The sequence below is a fragment of the Lissotriton helveticus genome, chromosome 4_1, assembly GCF_964261635.1.
Source record: "Lissotriton helveticus chromosome 4_1, aLisHel1.1, whole genome shotgun sequence".
Taxonomy (NCBI): Eukaryota; Metazoa; Chordata; class Amphibia; order Caudata; family Salamandridae; genus Lissotriton; species Lissotriton helveticus.
The window spans coordinates 1218940310-1218965016 of record NC_136063.1 but is presented as its reverse complement, the minus strand read 5'-3'; the positions used below and the strand labels follow the sequence as shown (position 1 = coordinate 1218965016).

Here is a 24707-nt window from a genome sequence, read left to right as displayed (position 1 = left end):
ATCTAACACTAACTACTGTTTCTTACAGATATATCGTTACCGAAGGTAAGTAACTTGTGCATCTGAAAGAAACAGGTTAGTGTTAGATTCCTTACCTTAGAATAGATACCCCAGCAATACCAACCCCGGTGGTTGGTCTGCGAACCAAGCTCACACCAGAAAGTCCTGGAGAACGGAACGGCCGAAAAAGCCATCTCTCCGGACTTGGCTGTCCAGGCAGTAGTGTCTAGCAAACGTGTGCAGCGAGGCCCACATAGCTGCCTGACAGATGTCCTGCAAGGGGACTCCCCGACCCAGGGCAGTAGTAGCCGCCGTGGCCCGAGTGGAATGGGCACACAGCCCCACAGGAGGCTCCTTTTTAGCCAGTGAATAACAAGCCTTTATGCACAAAACGACCCATCGAGAAATGGTTAATTTGTGCACCGCCCGTCCCTTCTTAGCGCCCACGTAACCAACAAAGAGCTTGTCGTCCACCCGGAACTGGCGTGTGCGATCCAAATAGATTGGGAGCGCACGTTTTGGGTCCAGATGGTGGAGCCTCTCTTCCTCTTTCGAGGGATGCGGAGGCGGAAAGAAGGTGGGCAAGGTGATGGACTGCCCGATGTGGAAAGCTGTGACTACTTTGGGCAGGAAAGAGGGATGCGTTCTCAAGACAACTTTGTCCGGATGGACAGGGAGGAAAGGAGGTTGAGAAGATAGAGCCTGGAGCTCACTCACTCTCCTGGCAGAGGTGATGGCAACCAGGAATGCAGTCTTAAGAGTTAGCAGACGAAGAAGGCAATTGCTAAGTGGCTCAAAGGGAGCACACATCAGAAAAGTAAGAACTAGATTCAAGTCTCACTGAGGCATCACAAAAGGAACAGGAGGAAACATGTGCATGATGCCTTTCAAGAATCTATTTACAACAGGGGACTTGAAAAGGGATGGCTGATCTGGAAGTCTTAAAAAGGCAGAAATGGCCGAGAGATAGCCCTTGATAGTGCCCAGAGCAGAGGGGCAGAAAGGGGATCCACAGCCTTTGCTGTGCCCCCTGCCACAAACTTATTCCACCTGCAGGCGTATATCGCCTTAGTGGAGGGACGGCTGGCTGCCAAGATAACATTACAGACTTCGGGAGGCAGGTCGAAAGACGTCAACTGCTGCCACTCAATCTCCACGCAAGGAGGTGAAGACTGGACAGGTTCGGGTGGAAGACCGTTCCCTACTGCTGCGACAGAAGATCCTCCCGAAGAGGTAGACGGATCGAGGGATCGATGCTCATACTGAGTAGCTCGGGATACCATACTCTTCGAGCCCAGTCCGGAGCCACAAGGATGACTTAGGCCCGGTCACGCCTGATCTTCTTGAGCACTCTGGGCAGAAGTGGTATAGGCGGAAAGGCGTACAACAGACCGCAACTCCACTCGCGACGAAAAGCGTCGCCTCGCGAGTGCCGCCTTGGAAATTCCAAAGCGCAGAACTGATGACATTGCACGTTCTCTTCAGTGGCGAATAGATCTAACCAAGGCTCTCCCCATTGCTGAAAGAGACCTTGCGCCACGTCCGAGTTCAGATGCCATTCGGGATCCATCATGCGCCGGCGGCTGAGTTTGTCCGCCCTGGCGTTCAAAGAACCTGCCAGGTGTTGAACCACCAGGGACATGCCCTGATGTTCCAGCCAAGCCCAGAGGCGCAGAGCCTCTTGGCAAAGGGTCCACAACCCCACCCGCCCTGTTTGTTGCAGTACCACAGGGCGATGGTGTTGTCGGTGAACACCTGCACTACTCTCCCCATGACAGAAGGAAGGAATGCATTCAGTGCAAGTCGGATCGCCCGAAGCTCCAGAAGGTTGATGTGGAGTTTGGACTCCGCCAGAGACAAGAGGCCTCAGATCTACGCCTCCCTCATGTGGCCCCCTCATCCCTGAAAGCTCGGACTAGGAAGGCTTCGAAGTGGATTCAGCGGGGTGGAGGTGGACTGACCCGCCCGGTGGCCCCCTGACCTGCCTCGACAGTTACCACGTCCGCGACCACGCTGAGGTTGTTGCTGCTGTGCTCTGTGGCTCTGCGAACGCTGTGGGGCGCCCCTTCCGTGGCCACGAAATGAACGAAAAGCAGAAGGTGGAGGAGGCCGAGCGGTCAACAGGCCCAAGGACTTGGCCGTAGCGCGGGAGTCCTTGAAGCGCTCCAACGCACTATCTGCCTTATGGCCAAAAAGGCGAATGCCATCAAAGGGCATGTCCATCAGAGTCTTCTGGACATCCCCTGAGAAGCCAGTGGTTCTCAACCAGGCGTGGCACCAAAGCACCACTGTCGTGGAAATCGACCTGCCTAGTGAGTTGGTGGTGTCTAGCCCACAACGCATGGTGAACTTTGCTGCATCTCTCAGGGCCGCAATCGCCTGGAAAGAACTACCTGGGCCTCCAACGGGCAGTTAGGCAGTACCTGCGCAACTGTGTCCCACAGAGTGGGTATGACGGTCCAAGAGGCATGCAGTGTTCACCGACCACAGCCCTAAGCTGGCAGATGAAAACAGTTTCTTACCAAACTGATCTAGCTTCTTGGATTCCCTATCCGGAGGTGCGGAAGGGAACGCGCTCTGGGATGTAGAGGCTTGGACAACCAAGCTCTCAGGAATGGGGTATTTGGTAAGGAAGAGGGGGTCACCCGGAGCCGAGCGATGGCGTCCGGCCACGTTCCTATCCACAGGAGCCCCTGTGTTGGGCCTGGACCAGGCGCCCAAAAGAACGTCGGACAGTGCTTCATTAAAAGGCAGCAAGGGCTCCGAAGAGGTAGCCGCTGGTTGGAGCACTTCTTTCAGGAGATTAGTCCGGATGGCCACCGTAGGGAGTTCGAGGTGGAGAGCCTGGTCCGCCCTACGCAACACCACTGCGTAATTGGCTCCCTCCTACGTAGCCACGGTAGGAGGAGACAGCATGCCAAGGTCAGGCGAGGTGTCAAGACCACTGGCCTCCCCCAAATCCTCTGCCCAGTCCGGATCATAAGCACAGTCCTGTACTAGAGGGTCTTCAGACCCCTCCCAGTCCTCCCCTTCCTCCGAAGTCTGTGGAACTGGCTCAAAATAAGGAGGAGGGACATAGGGCACAAAAGGGCCCATCGGCGTCGGCTTCGGGCGACGTCGATCCGGCACTGTGTCCGGGTTGGGGTTGAACCTGGGGACGTCGTCGTCTCGAAGAGCTGGCGACGTCAGGAGCGGTGCCGCGGAAATCGGTGCTGGTGGAGGTGTCACGAGGTCAACCAGTGTCGATCGGGATCCGATCCGGGATCCTTGGGGGGCCTGCGGCGTCGGGGCCGGAGCCGGCGGTGACACCGGAGCCGCCGGAGATGGTAAAGAAGGACTCCCAGTGGGGCCTGCGGGGCCCGCAGGTTATCTCAACCCTAGCACTTTGCATCTAATTTGCCCAGCACGACCCTCCTCCTGCCCCCGCTGCCCTGGGCTACATGCGGATTTTCTACACATGTTCTGGGGATGCCTTAAAATAGATGCATATTGGAAGCCAATATTGAACTTTCTAAAATGGAGTGGCGAAGTGAGCTAAAGAACAATGATGGATTCAACCCAGATCTGTGACTGGGGGAAAGTGTTTCAGGGCTCCGTCCATCAGCTCCTTGTGTAAGGGCAATTTCCTTATACAGATTATAAAAAATAACAAATAAAAACTGAGTAGGAAGTTCCTCCTGCTGGGCCTCGTACTGGCCAAACGCAGGATTGCCATGAGATGGATGTCCCCCCATAGCTTCAACAATTGCAGAATGGATGAGAGATATGGCTGAATGGGCAAAGGCTGAGGAGTGTCACATGCGTAAAACGTGCAGGGATCGTAAGCATACAGGCCTGGGCTGCAATACTCACAGAATTACTGGATCCCTCAGATGTTCTTTCCCCTTGAGCATGATCGTCGAGTGGAGTTGGGGAGAGCATGCTATCTAACTGAGAAAAGGGACAAGGAGGGTTCCATAGTACTTTATTTAATGAGGTGAATCTATCATCTTCATTCCTCCTACACTGTACATGGTTCGTCATGTAGTATTTAATCCAGCATTAGGGAAATTGACAGAGCCTGTGGGGGGAAGGGGGGGCAGTTTTTTGTTGTCATTTTACATGGATATCCCGAATTGTTCTTGCAGTATGCAATATTGTTAGGTTTTTTTGAGCGGATGCCTATAAAAACTCATACAATCAGAAAAAAGATAATGTCCCAATCCACTAAGCTGCTCTCCTGTTCACATTTCTACTCAAATAAGAAGGTGCTGAACGTTTCAAAGTCTGCAAATGGCACGGAACACCCCACGGGCAGACATCTATTATATTAGCAGCCCCCCTCCATTCCAAAACAAAACCCAATAGTAGGTAACTGACTAGCTGGATGGACTGGCAGCAAACATAATGCTGACTTAATGTCTGCCTTTACCAGCAGTGTTTCATGCACTTACTCCTGATCAATACCTCTGCTGCCTCCAAAAAGTATTTCTTGTCAGTAAAAGAATTCAATGAGCTACCTTCTGGGAATGACAGGTGATGAGTCATTCACAATTCTCCTTGTTCTTTCTTTGGTAGCAATCCTCACATGAAAATGCTGAAATTGTGAAATGGGGGCCCCTGGAAGGGGCCAGCCATGTGGCCCAAGTCTAACTCCCTGCCAGTTTTTTGCTTTGAAATGGTAAGCATTTCCTTTGCCGATATTAGGTTGGGTACTATGAAATTCTTGACTGGCACTGGTATCCTCCAAGCTGTTCCTTCCTGTACACTGCTTCCCCTCATCTGCTCGTGCTCTATTGCCCTTCAACTTACCCTCTAAGCTGTCCTCACTTATCTGTCCACCTTCTCACACTTCAACTGATGTTCGGAGCCTCTAGCACCCCACTTTCTTCACTTCCTCTCCCAGGACCCTAACTACTGGCTTGTTTGGCGCATATTCCTTTTTTCCATGAACCCCATACTCTTTTGTCTTAACCCCACTCTATCCCCCAGCTTCTGGGCCCCTCTTCCCACTTTGCCTGTAACAAAGTACCCCTTGTGAGTCTCCTGCTCTGACAAATCCCCTATTTCTCCTACCTCTCCGAAATCTCTGTCCCTATTTCCTCCCCCGCATCGTCTGTACACTGCTCATGCCATGACCATCATGCCTGGTCCTTCCCTTCCATCTCCTTCCCCAAGCTCCTTTTTATCAAGCTTATTCTGCCTCCTGCAGGTCTGTTTGTCATTAGCCTTCATCCCCACCAGCGCACATTGATTGGCCTTCATTTCAGCAACTGGTGCAGTGAGCAAGGATGTCAACTATTCCATGCCTTGCAAACAGCCCACTCCTCTTAAACCCAACTGGTGTGCCCACCCAATCCCCATTTGTAATTTTCCCCTCCCTGCGTTTCTGCTTTTTGATTTCTGGTAGCCGCCCCTTCCTCACTGTTTTGCCCTCATACTTTCTTTTCTGTATCTCTATCCTCTGCTTCCTGGTGGACCAGTGTTCCGATCCACCCCTCCTTCTTAAATCCCACTCTTCCCCTAAAAACTCGCTTTTTCTTGCACAACTTCTCCCTAGCGAACTGGATTAATGACTCGGTGAAAAAATGCTTTAAGATACCTACTATGAAAACTCAATGTCATCCCAGAAGAGCACCCTGGTTCAACTGCCACTTAACCTCCCAAAAGAAAATATGTAAGAGACTAGAAAGGAATTGGAGGAAGACTTATCCCCTCGATCTTAATATGCTGTACAAAAATGCAATCAGACAACATCACAATGATATTAAGAAGCTCAGACAAAATACTATGCAGAATGGATCAATATGGCCGCCAACTTCCCCAAAGAGCTTTTTAAAATCGTTAAGTCCCTTACTACCATAGACCAGAGGTCCTCCTCCGCCCAATTCTTTGAGGAGAGATGCAACGAGTTTGCCACCTTCTTTAAGAATAAAGTGGAAATTATCTATAACTCACTGCACCTGAACCCCTTGACTGACTCTGAAGTCATGCTGGAAATCTTTGACAGCCCTGGTCAGCACGATAGTTCAGACCTCTCTTCACTCAACCACCCCAACTCTTGACTCCTTTCCGTCTCTAAGTATGGAACAGCTGGGTGTTAGCCTTAAGAACATCAAATCAGGCTCGCTGCACGACCCTGACCCCCCTCATATTCTTCTCCAAGGAGGGGAGCCAGTTTTCTCTACAATAGCAGATCTCATTTTGTTATCCCGAGCTCCAGGATAGTGCCTAACAAATGGAAGCACAACATTGTAAAGCCCTTGCTCAAGAAACCCCTTCTTGATCCCACCTCATTGGGGAATTACCAACCCATCTCATTGCTCCCCATTCTAGGCAAAGTCAATGAGAAACACATGAATGGCATTATCTCACAATTCCTAGAGGAGTATAATATTCTGCACCAATACCAGATGGGGTTCCGCCCTCAACACAGCACGGTATCTGCTCTTCTCCTAGTTACTGAGAAACTTAAAATGATACTGGACCAGGGGGGTACTGCTGCCATCCTTCTTCTTGATGTAAGTGCAGCTTTTGCCACGGTTGATCACAGTATCTTGATACATAGACTAGGAGAGATTGGGATTCAGGATAAGGCAATCCGATGGCTGTCTTCCTTTCTAAGGGACCGATTCACAGAACTAACTTACGACAAAATCCTAAACTTACTACTTTTGGTATTCACAGAAGGCATTTAGTAGTCTTAAGTTAGGATGTTGTCTTAAGTTAGGATTTAGTTCTGCGTTAAACTTAAGACAAACTGAAGTTAAACCTGAGTTTAACTTAAGACAAAATCCTAACTGAAGATAAAATCTTAACTTAAGACAAAATCCTAACTTAAGACATCTAAATGCCTTCTGTGAATACCAAAAGTAGTAAGTTTAGGATTTTGTCGTAAATTAGTTCTGTGTATCGGGCCCACAGTGAGAGAACCTTCCAATGCATGGAATCAGGCTTCTTCTCGGACACTTTTAATGCCTCATATGGAGTCCCTCAGGGATCGGCACTCAGTCCCACCTTGTTCAACGTTTATATGAGACCTCTGGCACAAATTGTAGAGCAGTTTGGACTGTCTTTTGTGTCTTATGCCGATGACACATGATTCGTAATTTCAGTGCCTGATGCTACCAACTCAAATCACATACATCTATTCCCATGCATGGGGATAAAAATCGCTAAATGGATGACTAACTGCAGTCTAAAATGCAACGGGGAGAAAACAGAGCGAATGTTCCTGGGTATCTGCACCGACCCTTGGAAAAGGATCAGCTGTCCAGACAACCTGGGGTGCCCCCCTGCCCCCAAGACTTCCATCAAGAACCTGGGGATGTGGTTTGACCAGAATCTTTCTATGGATGCCTAACCTAAAAAAACTCTCAGCCACCTGCTTCGGTATTCTCCGATTGATTTGTAAAATCCTGGACCTTCTCCCAGGCCAGGCAGGGAGAACGGTGATTCACACACTAGTAGTCTCAAGATTAGACTGCAGTAACTCATTGTACCTAGGGCCCCCCAAATATGTAGTCAATCGGCTGCAGGTTGTTCAAAATGCGGCAGCCAGGATCATACTAAAAATTCCTGAGCGCGAGTCAGTGAAAGCCTCACTGAGCAAACTACACTGGCTCCTTATCCAATCCAGGGTCAAGTTCAAGGCACTTTGCCTAGCCCACAAAGCCATGCATGGCAGGGGTCAGCCCTGTTATGGTCTCTCGTGTCCCCTTATCTCCCCAACAGGTCCCTCAGGTCCTCGTCTGATTCCCTAATGAGCACTATAATAATAAAAAGAGCCAGATGGGGAGGGAGATACTTCACTCATCTGGTCCCAAAACTTTAGAACTCAATGACCATTTAATTGAGACTTCTGAAGGACCTACATAGCTTCAGGAACAAACTCAAAACCTGGCTCTTTCCATGAACGCCCCTTCTCATCTATCTGTCACTCTCACTGCAGCGCCAGGAAAAGCCCTTGGGCAGCTATGCGCTTTATAAATCTTCTAAACATACACATAGTGGCCCTCCCCCTTATGCCCCTTTTACCTTTATCTGACACTGGTGGCCCAGTGGCTCCACCCCATCACCTTACTTGCAAACTTCCCTCTCCGCTGCTCCCTTTGTATTTTTTTTAATCATAAGACCAATTGAGGTATAGTGGCAAACCATCTCCCTACCCCCTCAAAAATGCACTAAACATCAGGTCCTTCAAGGGGACCTCAGACAGCACTCTGTTTCGCATGACTTATCCTCGAGTGAGCAAAGGTTGAATGTGCCCTCTGGCACCCTTTGTCCTCTTATGGCCACATGCCAATTCTTCCTTGTCTGTGTGCCACGAACCAAAGAGGACTGTTGTTTTCTCTCTGGGCATTTTCAGGTGAATCATTCTGCTTAATGATGCATCTGTAGCATACATGGAAAGAAAGTAGCTAGCATCAGCGCACATGGGTGGCAGTTACATGCAGTTCTGCTCCATCACTTTCACGGTGGTATGAAGCCACCACAGATCTGCGGATTCAGTCTGTTACCCGGGATTATCCTAAAGGTGAGGAATCAGCGGTTTTAACTATCCATCAGAAGGGACAATATTCAACATCTTTTCAGGCTCTATTTAGTATTAAACATTTTGTTTCAGTTATTAAGGAACTTGAACATGGGGATGATTCAAGCATGTGAATATACAGCAGATACAAACTCTGGAGACTGTTGACCCAAGTAAGTAACTCGTTTTTCACTTACTGAGGACCACAGTTCAATATAATGTCTACAGATTGTTTTCCCTAATACAAAAGTACTGTACAATTCTCAAAGAGACTGTAAATCAAACATCATGTATCCAATGATTTTTGCTATCACAGCAACAGTGAAAGAGCTCTTCATATTGACCTAGCTTGTGTTTAGTTTTCTATTATTTAACACACATGTAACTAAACACTAGGCATCTCTGCTTCAACCCCTCATCAGGGGTAGTAATCACTATATAATTGCAATTTAAACAATTTCAATTGAGGAATGTGTAAATGTTTATGTATCATTTTAGCGTCTGTAGTTATGGTCTCGATGTATGAGAGCAGTCATATAATACAATCACAATAATAGTCAACGCTGACCTACATAAACATGGGAACAAAAAGGCTGTATTAGTCATCGGGAGGGCAAACCATTACCTTTCCTCCTTTTTTGATGCCATGCTGAGAAGTTTGTACATGACGTGATGGGCTCCATGTCACCAGTGCACCATTTATGCAATTCGTTTAACAAACAAATGCATACTGTGAGTTGCAGTCTTGCTTTGCTTCAATTGAATAAACTGTACTTATAACCCTTACAGCCACAACAGAAAAATATGCAGCCAATTGACATTCATTTTGCACCCTCTACATCGGTTGCTTGTTAGAATATTAACAACAAAATTGTGTGCTAGAAAAATATTGTAGATCAAACACTGATTACCAAAAATATCATGAAGGTAAATCTATACTGGTAAGTATGGATTTACTATTTTTCACTCCATATCTATGTACACTGATGATAAACATATTGTGAGACAATGGATTTTTGCAGGTTCACCCCTACTTTTTGACTATTAGGTACTGCTATTATGACTCTAGAGCACTGGGCCCTGCTGACCAGGCCACAGTGCAAGTGCATGTACTAAAACCCTTAATAGTATATGTTTAAATGGCTGACTTCCAACTGGCATAAGTTAACTTACTTAAAAGTCCCTAGTATATGGTACCAAGGGTACCCAGGTCCTGTAAGTTAAGTGTCCCTCATGGACTGCAGCACTGATTATGCAACCACAAGTGTGACAAAGTAAAACATATCTCCCAATCGCAAACTGCTAGCTCGACTTTACCATTTAAACCAATGGCAAAGCTCAAACTTTCCTTTTCAATATTTCTAAGTTACCCCTAAGGCAGGCCTACTGAACACTTGAGGCAGGGTACATTACACACGATTACAACTCAGCTGTGCTAACTTCCAAATGGGACTACTAAATAAGGTTCTTCAAGGTATAAAACAAATTTTAGCATTAAGACCGACCTATTACTCAAGTCAAATTTAATGTCACTAGCTTACAAGTGGAACTTTAGAAAGATGCCCCTCTGTTGCTCAAAGTTGTCCAGTAGTTGTTTTGGATTACAAACAAGACTTTCGTCAAGATAGTCTGCTGCCCTCCTGGAGGGAAGTGATAACTTCTCTCTGGAATGGAAACAAAGTACCTGCCAAACCTTCCCCGGCAGGATGGCTGGAGTGGTTGTGAGCCCAAAAAGGCAAGCTTCAAAGGGGAAGCCATCTTTGCTGTGCAAATGGTAGTCACACTCAGGAGGGGCTGCTCTTTTTTTTGATAGACAGTCTGGCATCTCGGGAAGAGAGGAAAAAGCCATCGTTAGTCCGGTTTTGCAAAGGGAGTGTAGACCCTCGGTAGCCACACCTATGGGATGAACTAGGGCGCGCCACACATCGAGAGTAGGATTCTGCCATGTTGCCAGTGGCAGAATAGTGTACCCTAGGATATCTAGATGTCATACTTCAAAGGAAGTCGTCTTCAGGATGGCTGGACCTAGCAGCCCGATTGGCTAGTTGTCATATCTTCCTCTGCTTGTGATGGGCATAAAAGTGGCATCCAGACCTCAGTTCACCACTGTCTTGGAAGAAGGAATGATGAAGGACTGCCGTGCTCCTCCTAGGACCCCTCAATGAAAAGCTGCAGCAAAGACTGGACTGCACCTGCTGATTCTTAGGCTCGAGGAAAAGTTGCCCACAAACACCAGACAGAAAGAATAACTCCTTCATTTTTATCAGGGCCACTCCACTGACTTCTCTGATGGTTCGACCACAGGACGGGGAACTGGACTGAGACTGCTTAAACCAAGAAGTAACTGTTCAACTAGACCTGACTGGTCCCTGTGACTGGCTCCCTATAGGAGTTAGACTCCACAAGAGTGCTCTAATAGATGTTTTCAAGTTTCTTGTTGTGACTCACACTAAATCACGGGTCGCTGTAGATTAGAAAAATTATTGCATTAGTGAAAAGCAGTTATTTATTGTTTTTTTTTTAATTTATATATCCAGCCTGTTTTTATAAATTAGTGTGAGAATTTTACTATGTGCCATTTTCTTCTTATTCAACTGTTTTGGCACTTCTTAATGCCTGACTGTTCTGAGCAGCAGCTACCCAGAACTGAGATAAGGTTTTACAAACAAACCTGACTGGACCTGATATGGAATTGTCCCTTTGTTACACAGTGAGATCGCACAATCACACCATATAATACACATATGTGGAGTTAGGGATAGAAATGTATACTTAACAATATATACTTACTTCCACAATATTTTCGTAGTTGAGGTTTTCTCTCTAATATTTTTGTCAATAAAACAATAGGGCATTTTTTTTTAGATTTAACCAGGGCACCACGGTCATATTAAAAACAAAGTTTCAATTGAAGGATGATTTTTGTTTTATTAAAGTCGAGAAACGATCTGTGTAATAACATAGAAACCACACAACTCATATTTGGAAGACTAGATTAGGTACCACAAGATGTAGTCTCAAATAAATACATGTTCCACAAACATTAACATAAGAATAATTCTATTTTCACCTTGTTTCATTAATTTCAGGACAATCTCCTGCATATTACATTCATTCCATTGGGTGCTTAATGTCCAAGGGAGATTGGAGAAAGGGAGGTTACCTTGCCCTCATGATCCAACCCTGGTTTGAGGACTTGATAGTCTTTTCCATGATCTCACAGCATGCTTTTCGTTGCTGCTGTTGTTTTATATCGACGGTGCTCTATTTTTTGAGGTTATTCCACGGGATATTTAAGGATTATGCACGTGCCATTTTCAACCTCACTGGTCCGCCATCTTGTCAGGCAACCCCTCCTGTAAATGCAACTTTGTCATCACCTTAATGTAAATAACAACAAATTTTACCTGGTAGTCTAGGCGAACATACTGGACATTCATTTTAACCAGCCTCTCAAACATGGAAACCTCTAGATTGAAATTCTTTGCCAGGTCGTAAACATTGGCAGTGGGTCGGAGCTGAAAAAGGGAATACAATGAATTTACTTCTGCAATCTTTTCTTGCTGACTGTTTTCACTAAGAAACTGAACGCAGTACAATCAAGATACCCTTGTAGAGCAGGCAATAAATGCTTCAGGAGTGTGTGCCAAAGTAACTGTACAAATCAAGTACATGCATGCATGAGATTTTTGTTTTATGAAAAAGGATCCACAAAGATGTAAAACTGGTGCAGGAGGGAGGCAGGTAGAGAAATGGGTAGATGTGAGTTTAGCCTAAATATCAGGATAACTTTTAACCTGAATGATCCCAGTCCTTTGTAAATAAATTCAAGAAGGCCTAGGCGTACTGAGCTCTCTAGCAATTGATCAAAATATGGGGGAATTATAAAAGAGTGAATACCCAGGGTGGCTGGTGACATTTGAAAGTGGTGGGGCGTAAAAGTTGGGGCTGATTTTTACGTAATGAGCGAGTGCGGCCAACATAAGAGGTGTTCAGCCCACGCATTGTTCACCCAATCATCCACCATTCATGTATCCATGTTTCTATCATCCACTGCATTCATCTGTTCATCCATCCATCGGTCCCTCTAGAGACTCTCCCCTTCGCTCATCCATCCATGTATCTATTCACTAGAAATTCTTCCAGTCATTTGTCCATCATTTGGAGCATTCATTCATGTATACATTCGCTAATCCTTCTGGACACACTCACCTGTAACTCTTCTGCCCACTCATTCATCTATTTATCCTTTCATCACTGGCGAGTCACCAGAGCATCCATCCATCTTCTGACAACCTCCCTTCCATCTATCCATCCCTCCATCTCAATGAAAGTGTATATTTACTTTTCTGTATTTGAAACACGTTCTCAAATAGCCTGTTCGCCAGACAAGCGGAAACACAATATTTGTATCAGATCACAACACTATTCAGTTATGGTGAGATCTTAGCATTATGAAACCCTTTGCGGTCTGATGGAGACTGAATATGTCCCGGTAAAGATGATAAACAACGATTGAGAGCTTTGTGACATATTTAGGAGACCGTGCCGGCACACAACCTTCCCCAGAATAAAATAATGGAACTGTAGCCTTAGGTGAAGGGTCATGTAGTCGCCAGGCTGTAGGCAGAGCTGGGCAGGTAGGCCCTCGTCTTCAGCAGGGGATCCCCCCCCTTGAACTCATGTGAGGGGACCGATAGGGACTGGCCTGTGGATACGTGTATTGGCAGAACTGCAACATGGCATGGCCATATTTCCAGAGGCCAGAGTCCTGCTGATAGGGCCTCCCAGGCCTGTAAAAATGAGGGGTGCGTGAAGTCCTGAAGCTTTTCTATCGAAAACGTCACTCCTTTTGAGAAACGAAACGAGCAGATACCAAAATGGTAAGAAAATGAGAGGTGAAGAGAAAGTACAAACAGCAGTAGCAGAAGAGGGTAAAGACAGGATGGAAAGAGACAGGCAAAGAGAAATGAAGTGGGAGAAGTCAGAGGACAGAGAGAAGGAAGGGAAATGAAAATGGAAAAGAAAGAGCTCAGGTGAGTAGATAATGGGCTGGTATTTTTCTCCAGTGAGGTGGCACCACTACGCGCAGTGAGTGACCAGCTGGCACACACAAAGACTGAGACTGAGGTATGCAACCACATGCAGTAAGAATATGCATTCTGTTAACTCGCAGTTCATGCACGTACCAGAATCACATCAAAACAATGATATCCTCTTCAGTATGCGCCCCCTGACTCGCAGGTTTCTCTCGTCTTTTCTGCTGCGTCACTCCTCAATGAAACCACGCACTGACAGTGGAGCAGGAAGTAATTAATTAGCAGGTGGTCAAGCACCGGACACCGGAGCAGGGGCGCAATGGCGGACAGGGACACACTGACACCAGCGCAGAGTCAGTCACACTGCTTCTGATAGACAGGAGCACAGTGCCACTGGGATAGCGTCACGCGGCCTTTCGGACAGGGTCACTTAACTTTAACACTCGGACATCGGCACAGAACTGTGACAACGACCTACTGATGCTGTCAGACGAGAGGCAGAGCGGGAACGGCGGGCACATGCAGAGGAACACAGAGACAGTTGTGGCTCGTGGGGGGAGGGGAGGGGGGGGGGGTAAATAAAATATAAACAGGAAAACTTACTTACCACAGCCGGTCCCGCCACGTCGGCACTGGAATGGCAGCCCCTCTCAGCCAATCCTGGCGCTCTTAGGGCACGGTTATTCTTCGCCCGCCGCCTGCCCATTAGGAGCCCAAAGGGCTCCTAATGGGCATGCGCAAACAATTGAAAACACAAGTGCGCATGAGTGGGCACGGTGCGAAAATTCGCCCTCCGTCCCCACTCATGCGCACTTGTGTTGTGCTGCTGCCTGCCCCTGGTGACGGTCTGACAATCATGTCAGTCAACATGACGCCAGACCGCCCACCCGGGCCGACGTCATGCTGACTGACATGATTGTCAGTTCTCCCTCAGCGTTTTTGAACTTAAGTAAACTGAGTTTACTTAAGTTCAGAGACGCCGAGGGAGCTGTGGGCGGGGGGGGGCTACGCCCCCACGCCCCAATGGACGCACCGCGGAGAAAGAGACAGTATGAATCCTTAAACATTTAAATGTGAAAAGTTGCCCAAATGAGGAGTGGTGAGGATGGTAATAGAAAGTGGCAAACAAATGAACATGGGAAATAAAGAATCAAGAGACAAAGGAAACAAAACAGATAAACACTATGGAGTGACCAGAGTCTGAGTAGGTAATGCAAAATGTGCAAGGAATACAGGATTTACATTAGTGCTAGCGAGAGATATGTATGTGAGGGGAAACATGCAGTAAGAAATATTTAACACCGGATAATAATACATATATATTTTTTAATTTAATAAAAGGAAGGTATATAGGTTTTATGCTTGGAGATTGAGTTTGCTAAAATAAACGTTTTGGGCTACAACCATAGGCTGCCTCAAATCTATTATATTGCTCCAAACCGCACAATAACCTACAGTGAAGACGCCATCAACATGAAGGTGAAAGTAGTTTCTGTTTTCTCCTAGTTTAATGTGCTCACGGTGGAAGAGGACGGTGGCAGAGTCTGCTCTGACCCGTGTTTGCTGTACTGCTTTTGTTGTCTTGCATTTTGATTTTAACTGGTTCTGCATTCCTTAATTTTATTTTGTTTTAGTACAAACCCTCTCTGTTTTTAACATAAAACAGACTCTTCCTTTAAAGGGAGCTTACTTGCACTAGCGGGTATCTGTGCTCAGCGGTCAGCTTTCCCGCCCCGGTCCGAGGCGGTAGTTACTACCATTGCGCGGAGGGCGTGGAAACGTGCAGCGTTACGTGCCGCCGGCGCGCCAAAGGCAAGCCCGTCTGCGCCCGTCCGGGGCAAAAACCCCTGCCCTAATTTGACAAGTACGTAGCTATACTCCCATACAGTTACTGGCGTTATGCCCCACCATTATGGAGTCGTGTAAGCACAGTATAATGGCAGGGAGTACGAGTTATAATTGTAGTTACTGCCCTTTTACGGCAGAGTCATGTTTGAAATCCAGGGAGACAGGCCAGAGGCTTAGCCTCTCTCTGATCATTTGCAGATTCCTGAGGAAACACAAAATGGAAATTCATGACCATTTGGTAGATGGTCAGCCAGATGTGTTATTCCTCACGGAGACCTGGCTAAACGAGGATTCAGCTTCTGAAATCCTCGAGGCCCTCCCAATTGGTTATGGAATAATTAGAGTGGATCGACCTATCGGTAGGGGAGGGGGAATCGCGATTATTTATAGGCTACCTATTCAGTGTACCCTAGAGTCGGTGGAGGGGTGGATAGCGAAGCAGGCTTCTTCTCTATCATGGTATCCACAAATTATTTTGTAAAAGGGTTTCTGATTTACAGGCCCCCGGGCCCGTTTACGAGGTTTGCATCTAGTATCATTGAGCAATTGATTCAACCGGCACTGCGTTACGAGAAACTGTTGTTGTTGGGGGATTTGAACCTTCATTTTGACGAATCGTCAAACATCGAGCCGTAAGAGATCCGTCAGCAACTGGCGGCTTTACAATTGACACTCAAATCGGAGCTCCCTACTCATCAACTGGGCCACCTATTTGTTCCGATTTTTGCAACTGGGGGGCCTTAGAAATGGAGCCCCCGCTACCAGTTCCGTGGTCCGACCATTTTTTGGTCTCCTTCAGTGCCTGGATGCCTCTATCTCATTTACCGGAGAAGCCAGACACCAAGAAAAAGCATAGGAAGTCGGCTAGGTTTTCGCAAGCTAACTTTAATCTGGCCCTATCACAGGGCGGGCTACCTGGCGGGATGGATATTGACTCTGCTTGTGACGCATTGGACAATCGTATCGTGGAGGCATTAGACAGTAATGCTCCATGGTGCTTGAAACCACCTGGGAGACAACAAAAATCTGCTCCCTGGTTTAGCGGTGAACTTAGATTAGCCAAATCAGCCTGTAAACGCCTTGAAAGAGGGTGGAGAAGAAGCTTCCCAGCCCTTAGGAAGAGTGAATATAACTATAGTCTTAAAAACTATCATTCTCTTATTAGGAAGGCTCGGGCCGCCTATTATAAAGAGAGGATCGGGACACCGGAGAACTCGGCAAAGGATCTTTTTACAGTCTTTAAAGGGATATCTTCACTCGCACGAACCACAGCTCCTAACATCGGCTCAGTGGATTCTTGCAATTTGGTGGCCGACTTCTTTGCAGAGAAGGTAGGGAAGATTTATTCTACCTCACCGGACACAGCACGTAACATGAGCTTGGATGATGACGGGTCGTCTGACATAGTGGAAGAAGAACGTCTTTGTGAATTTACTGTACCCTCATGTGACACTCTCAATAATGTAGCCTTAAGCATCAAGTCAGACTCGCCTAGAGGCCCTGCTACTCTCAAAGTGCTAAGAGGGAGCATTGAGATATTTGAGCCCTACATCAGATATCTCCTGGAGCTCTCTTTTACCTCAGGAACGGTCCCCAAAAAATGGAAAGAGGCGATCGTTATTCCGCTAAAAAAGAAACCAAATGTTAGCATGAGCCAACTGGAGAATCTACGGCCTATCTCATTGCTACCGTACGTTGCTAAAATTGCAGGGAAAGTGGTTAACATCCAATTGACAGCCCACATTAGTATACACAGCTTACTATATCCTACTCAATCTGGCTTTTGGGCATCATATTCCACCGAATCGGCTCTGCTTCTTTCCACGGAAATCATCCGTAAATATGTAGATGAGGGACCGACGGTGGCCTTAGTTCTATTAGACCTAAGTGCCGCATTTGACACTGTGGCCCATCATACCTTACTACAGCGTCTTAGGAAAGGAGGTCTGGCAGGCCGAGCTTTGGAATGGCTGGAGTCCTTTTTGTACCATCGTAGCTTCCAGGTGTCGCAGGAACCTTACCACTCTAAAAGTATTAAGCTGAAACAAGGGGTTCCACAGGGCTCCACTTTCAGCCCCACCCTGTTTAATCGCTATATCACTCCTTTGGCAGAGATACTGAAAAATTTGGTGTCAGTGTTGTGTCACAACTAGTGGTGTCCCAAACACAGGAGAAGCGTGGCTCAGTGGTTAGAGGCGGCAGACCCGGAAGCTGAGATCAGCCGTGGACCAGGGTTCGATTCCCCGCCTCGGCGGGTCTCGGGCTCAAAATTCCAAGGACTCGACAATTCTCGCTCCGGTGCCTACTCGACTCACGGGGTCACACTCTGCGACTCTGGGCAATAGCTTGCTTAATCTCCACTACGGCCCCTCGCGGCGGGATGCCTGGCTTTCACCTTGTGGATACCCTGCCGGGGTATCTCACAGGGGAATACCAGGACCGGTTCCCTAAGCAAGCGCCTTGAGACCTTCGGGTGATTCGTGCGCTATATAAATCGAAATACATTTACACATTTACACAAGCACATGAGAAGGCTGCCATCAATTGTTCGACATGCTTACAAGAACTGACGTCCTGATGGCTAAAAACTGCCTTAAATTGAATGGTAATAAAACTGAAGTGCTTGTGATAGGCAAAGTGCTCTTGATCTGGTCGTCAGCGTGGTGGCCTCAGACACTGGGACCGAGCCCCTCCCCTTGTGTTCAGGTGAGGAATCTAGGGAGATGGCTGGACACGAAGCTGTCCTTTGAGAACCACACCAGGCGAGTGGCAGGAACATATTTTGGAGTCTTGCGCGGACTCCAGAAGACTTTAGATGTACTGCCGATTACAGCTAGGAAACTATGGTCCACACTCTGGTGATATCACGCTTGGATTATGGGAATGCACTGTGCCTGGAAGCTAGTACCAAATGCATACAGAGACTCCAACGCATTCAGAATGCAGCAGCGCGCCTCGTTTTAATGCTACCCAAGAGAGCCACTTCCAACAAGGACATAGCTTCCCTTCACTGGCTTCCGGTAAGGGAGCAAATTTAGTTTAAGGCTTTATGTGTCAGCCATCGTATTCTACAAAGAAAGGGGCACACCTAACTGCACTTCTTATTAAACCCTTATTCCCCGACCCGTCAACTGAGATCAAGCGGGATGGGGCAGGTTAGCATTCCATCTATCAGGAGAGCAAAGATGGGTGGCAGCTCCTTTCGTTTTTTATCAGCCAAGCTTTGGAATAAACTCCCCCTGGGGCTCCGGTTGGAGGCTTCGTAAACAATCTTCCGAAAAAAGTTAAAGACTTGGCTCTTTCCCTCTTTGAACTCCTCTGTCTAACCGTTTTTTGTTCTCTGTGCGGAACATGTTCGTCTTTGCACCGCAGCGAGGAGACACACTAGTTAGTGTAGCCGTGCGCTTTATACATTTGTTTATCATTATTATTATTATTTTAATCCTTCTATTTCCTTCTGTAGCCATACCTCCCACATTGCTCATACCTGTAAATTCCAGCTATAATATCTCCATAAAAACAAACAATTCTTACCCAACTAAATTTATGATTCCTAACTTTACTTTGACGACTGCTCTTAACTTCTTCTTGGACTTAATTCCCACATGCTCTTTCGCTCTCCTAAAGTCCAGGCTATCAACTTCGGTTATGGCATCTCCCTCCTTGGGTTCCCTTTCATTTTCATATTCACTTCTTTCTCATGTGTATTTGTTTAAAATGTACCGAAGTTCTTCCCCACACCTGTCATGTGTTATCTTGTGGTACAACCCTAGCTGCAATTCCTCCTAATCTCCCAATTCATCCCTGTACTTCCAAGCCCTCCGTGTGTCAATCACATTTTCACTCATTCTTACTATTAACTCCAAAATACTGGGAATTTTTAAAACATCCTATCTGTACTGCTTCTAGCTCGCATTGTTTTCTTCTTCTCGCTACTAGTCCTCTAACTGTTTGTATTTCTTCTTTATTGTAAGTACCATTAGTTTATTTATTGTTAGCCATTTGGTAAATTGTCAGAAATTAGCATTCTAGTTGATAGAGGTATGCACCCTGTCCATTCAGGAACCACAATTCTAGTCAGGATAAGTGTAATACACACTAAAAGCTTACCTCTGATCACCCTCTGGTAGGTTGGCACAGAGCAGTCAGGTTAAACTAAAGAGGCAATGTGTAAAGTATTTGTACACACACACACACACACCCACACACACACACACACAGTTAAAACACCACATATGTACTCCACACCAGTTTAGAATAAAAGCTAATATTTATCTGAGTGAAACAAGACCAAAACGACAAAACTCCAACATACACAAGTCAAGTTATGAATTTTACAAGATTAAATTAAAATGCAGCACTTAGAAATTAATAGCTCCAACTGGGGCTACCTGGTCACACTTGACCGGGGAAAGTCCAAAAGTTCAGTCCAACCGCGATGGAGCTTAGGCCAAATACAAAAGTCACAGAGACCCACTATCAGTACTTTGGATCCCTTGATGCTTGGGGACGGTGTGTTGAAAAATGAAGGGGCTGCGTCGCTGTCGCAGGCTATGCATCGGTTCCGAAGTCGGGCAATGGCGTTGATGCATTGACGTTGAACCGCTGGGCTGAAGGTGAGGCACTGGTGCGAAGCCACGCAGATACGGAAATGCATCTGAGTCAGGGCGCTGCAGAAGTTAGTGGTGTGTTCTCCAAGACTCAAGCAGCACGGTGATTCGGAGGTACTGCATTGGCAAAGTCGGGGCTGCGTTGTTAGTAAAGATCGTTGCATCACGCATTCGGAGAGTGATGTCCACAGCTTTGGTACAGGCAGCAGCAATGCATCGATTTTGCAGGGACATCACACGTTCCAAACAATGCTTTGGGGTTGATGCGTTGGTTTTTTGGGTTGCTGTACCAACCACTCATTTCCAAGGACCCAGGATGGATTTGGCACCACTTGGCATAGCACGACTCACAGCAAAGAAGCCCAGTTGCTGGTAGCAAGATGCAGGTGAAGTCTTTGATATCCCTGAGACTTCAGTACCAGGAGTCAAGCACAAACAAGTCTGTGGAGAACCTTTAGAGATGCAGGATGTAGAGACTAAAGTCCAGTCCTCTCAGCCAAGAAACAGCAGGCCAACAAAGCAAAGCGAGCAGGAAAGTGGCAGCGTGAACACAGGGAACACCCAGAAGGGACCTCATGCAGGGACCTCATGCAGGGACCTCATGCAGTTTTGTACGAAAATCATTGAAACGAAAAGTAATACTCGTCATGAGGGACATTTAAATCCTGTTCATATTTTTGATTTTTTTTACATTTGAATTCATTAATTCAGTGGAAACTTGTGGATGTATTTTGAAATGTTTATTGATGAATTTATGTTTATAGAAATACACTGGTTGTATTATGTTGTTAGTGAGGGTGAGAATGGAATAAGATTGGGCAGGCACACTCACAGGTGGTAGGGATTAGTTTTTTAGTGTTCTAGGGTGGGCATGATTACACTGATAGGTCACACAATATCTCTTTAAGGCTCATAGTTTAAATTGGGACTGAGTCGCGGTGTCAGGATCAGCTTGTTTTGATTGGCTATAAAGAGTGGGTATTCAGATGGGAGAGTTTAGTAGCTTTACTTGACGACGAGAGAACACACATTCACAGCAGATGGAGAGAATACGAAAGAGGTGATAAGGTTACCGACCGTGGCTTTTAAGGTAGATTGGTTTTAGATCATGGTTTCTGGAAAGGGTGGTTGACATTAGGATTTAGGCAGGTAACACGGATGCGGGTTGGGTTTTCAGTTTTGTAAAGGTAAGGGCCTCTTGTGTACTAAAAGGAAAGTTTTTTTTCTCAATTGTTGCAGCTCTGTTTGTTTCTTGGAGCACTCGTTTTAGGTTGAGTATTTTTAGTACGTAAGGGGGAGCACGAGTATGTTCAGATCGGCATATTTTTTTTATAAAAGATGCTGGGTGGGATTGAGTAATGGTTAATTACGTGGGGAGTTAACAGTATATGTAAGTAAGTGTCAAATGTATTTTGCTTTCGAACAGTTGGCTTAGATGTCCTTTTTTGTTATTTTCCTTTCAGTTACCCCTGACGAAGGACTAAAAAAGAGCCCGAAATGCATTGGGTGGATCTATGTGAGGTTACTTAGTATGAACTGTTCACCACTACTTGCCAATGCTGAAGCCCGGATGGGCACTCCGAAGGCAGCTGAAAACTACAAAGTAAAGTACTACTGTGGAATCTCGCTGTCCTCGCAGTGATTCTGACTGGTTGGACTAAATGTTTGGATGAGCTTTAGATAAAAAATTGGTGTACTATTGGTTTAACTTTTAAAAAGTGGCATTTTCAGACCAGTAATTTAAAAACTGCCTTCACTAAAATATGTATTTATAAATTGTGAGTCCAGAGACACCAAACTTATTCTTCCGGTCTTTTCACAATTGGAAGTTACACTTGTAAAGTGTTACAAGGGAGCTCCAATGCTAACCTATGGGAAAGATTGGCCCTGCAGTACTGAAAAAGAATTTACCAGTTTGTCACTTCCAGGACATGTAAAATTCTAAAGTACATTGTAGTGTAGTTCCTATTATCCCAATAGGCTCTGCGCATTGAAATAATACCTTCAATAGTATAGACCTAGGAGGAAGGTTAACTAGGTCTTCTACTGACGATATTAGACTTAAAGTTTTGGGTTTGCCAGCTAGCTCAGAGTTCACTAGAAACTTTCTCGAATAGGCAAGGAGGAATTGAACCTCCCTGGATAGACAAGAAGGGATTTAGTTTCTGACAACCATAGAACATGACAACTTTGCTCTCCCCTAATCAAGAGTATATCTCTAGAGTCGTGTGAAAACAAAAGACAACTTATTTTTTTACTCAGTCAGTTCAGTGCATTCTTAGTTTCACCAGATTGTAGAGAAAAGGAAGAGACGGGCGTGTTCAATAAAAGATGTTATTTATTGATCAGTCTCTTTTCTCGTACAAGAGAAATGAATCGATATTATTGCAATACTTATGGTTAAGTAAAGTGCATACAATAAAAGCAGAAGTATAAAATAATACTGTAAAAACATTTATATGGTTTCTAAGCCATATGGTGGTTTAAAATGGATAAAATAGATACATACATATATACATTTGACTAATCGTACTCAACTGGTGCTTCTAACTACGCCTACCCCAGTGTACCTGACCTAAGCCTAATACGTGGGCGGGAGTAGATAAGTAGCAGTTTAAGTTAAGTTTGTTTTGCCAAGTGACTGACTCAAGAGTTCTCTGTAAGGGGTTATTCAGTTCTGTACCTGAGATCTAGAATGGTTGAGGGCTGGTATCTCTCGTCTTTGGTCTCGATATTCCAGGCTGCCTGCAAGGGCTGCTTGGAAGCGCCGGAGCTGGATTTCTCGGCAGGAGAAAGCAGCGTCTCGTTCTCAGCGCGTCAGGAAGGCGGGGCAGCGCCAGCTGGGTCCGCTCTGTGCTGGCCTCTTCGGCAAGTCTCGCTGCTCCGATCTCGTCACCACCGCGTGTGTTTGCTTAAGGCAATGTCGGTAATATTTATACCTGTAAGGTGCCGAGATTGACGTAAGGATGGAAATAGATACGTCAATAAGGATGTCATACGAACTGGTCGTTAGCACATTCTTTACTGAAGTTCTCTGTGAAATCAAAACAATGGCCGCAGGGTTTTTCCCAGGTTGTCATAGGTTTGATTTGTTTTGAGAACTCCGTATGCCTTATCAGGGGCTGAAGGAATAGTGCTTGCCTAATTAGATGGCAAGCGTTATGACCTAATCAGATAACGCGTTCCTGTGCCGTGGTGTGGCTTAATCAGATAACGGTTTTTGCATCATGGGATGGCTGCTAGTTAATTGTTAACCAGAACAGGGTCAGGAATAGGGGGATCGATACAGAACCTATAGGAATACATCACACCCACTCCACGCTAACTATGTCCATGTTTACAAATCTAGGCATAGTAAATATACAGTGACGTATGTGTATACCGTACCACCCCAAAATACATCCATATGCATTTCGAAATAATGTAATACACGAGAAAAATCTAATCATATGCACTATATGCACATAAGCAGTAGAGGAATGCTAAATTAATCACGCATATGTATACATCAATATTAATAAGACATGAAAATGACACATGAAATGGCTCTTAATACAGAAGAAAAAGTGCGAGACCATTTCATCATACAATAAAATATCCATGAACATGCCAGAAGACAGCTAATGTCTCTAAAGTTCCTAAAATAGAAATTTAGTTCTCTAGGAATAGTTTATACTTTAAGCAGAAGATAAGTGTCCCGAAAAACTATAAAAATATTTTGGGGATTGTGAAAAAATCTTCTGTCCGTAGACTGGAGAAAAAATTGTTCATGCTACTTTATCATTAAAGTTGAAGGCCAAATTCAGGGTGATGGGAATGCCGTGTGCTAGCTTGCTCAAAAGTCATTATTTCTGCTCTGGTGAGAACATCATATCATTTAGACTGTCGAAAAAGCTGTCAACAGCTTCCTGTGAAAGTTCCACTAACTCGGAAAAAGTGGTCACCATGCATTCATGAGCATGATTGCCTCCATTGATGTTTTGATCAGCATAGCTGACAGAAGGTCGTACCTGATTGATGCTGCTTTCATCTTGAACCTCACTACCCCTCAATCGTAGTGGTGAAGTTTCCACGAATGCCGTCATCAGGATTGGTAGCCGCTGGGGACAGCACAATGCATGAGCCGTGACCGACCCAACAAAGTTTCTGCATCCATTGGCGCATCCGATTGTAGCGTCAGACAGGTGTCCAACACGCATTCTTCTCCGCATAGCAAGTACCTTAATACAGGTAAAACACATCTTTGCCACATTGGTCGAAATGAAAGAAACCAAGTCATGTTCAGGTCTCTAAGCCGGGATAGTCCAAGGATCTTAGATATCCGGTCCCGGTATCCAATGGCTAGGATTGTTTCTTCCCTTGTCGCAGTTGTTTTGTCTGTGACTCGGTCTGCCATAGCGAAATAACAGGATAAAAAATAGGATTCCTGCCACTAGTCCCAAAAGGAGAGGAAGTCCACCAAAGATGGGATGGACAAAGTCCGGAAAAATACCCAGAATGGCTTTAAATGGTGTTAAAGCCCCCGAAAACACTGTCTTAAATACATTTGAGACTCCGCTGGTATCAGAAATATTTAAGATTTCGTTCAGGATTTCTGCGAAATGTATGGGGGAATTAGTTGATAACAATGAATGAATCTCAGCTGTTGTCCTTGCAACTTGGAGATCATACGTTTCTTTTGATGACGTGAGCCTAGTC

The 24707-nt window shown here is 45.8% G+C and overlaps 1 protein-coding gene across 2 annotated transcripts in view; it reads right to left on the bottom strand.

The window, feature by feature from the left end:
- LOC144829052 (NFX1-type zinc finger-containing protein 1-like) overlaps positions 1-24707 on the bottom strand; it is a 1360324-nt gene that overhangs the window by 239752 nt on the left and 1095865 nt on the right. For both annotated transcript variants that reach the window (XM_078687796.1, XM_078687797.1), the window contains exon 16: positions 11920-12030. In XM_078687796.1, coding sequence (XP_078543922.1) covers positions 11920-12030 — 111 coding nt within the window. The remainder of the gene's footprint in view (positions 1-11919; positions 12031-24707) is intronic.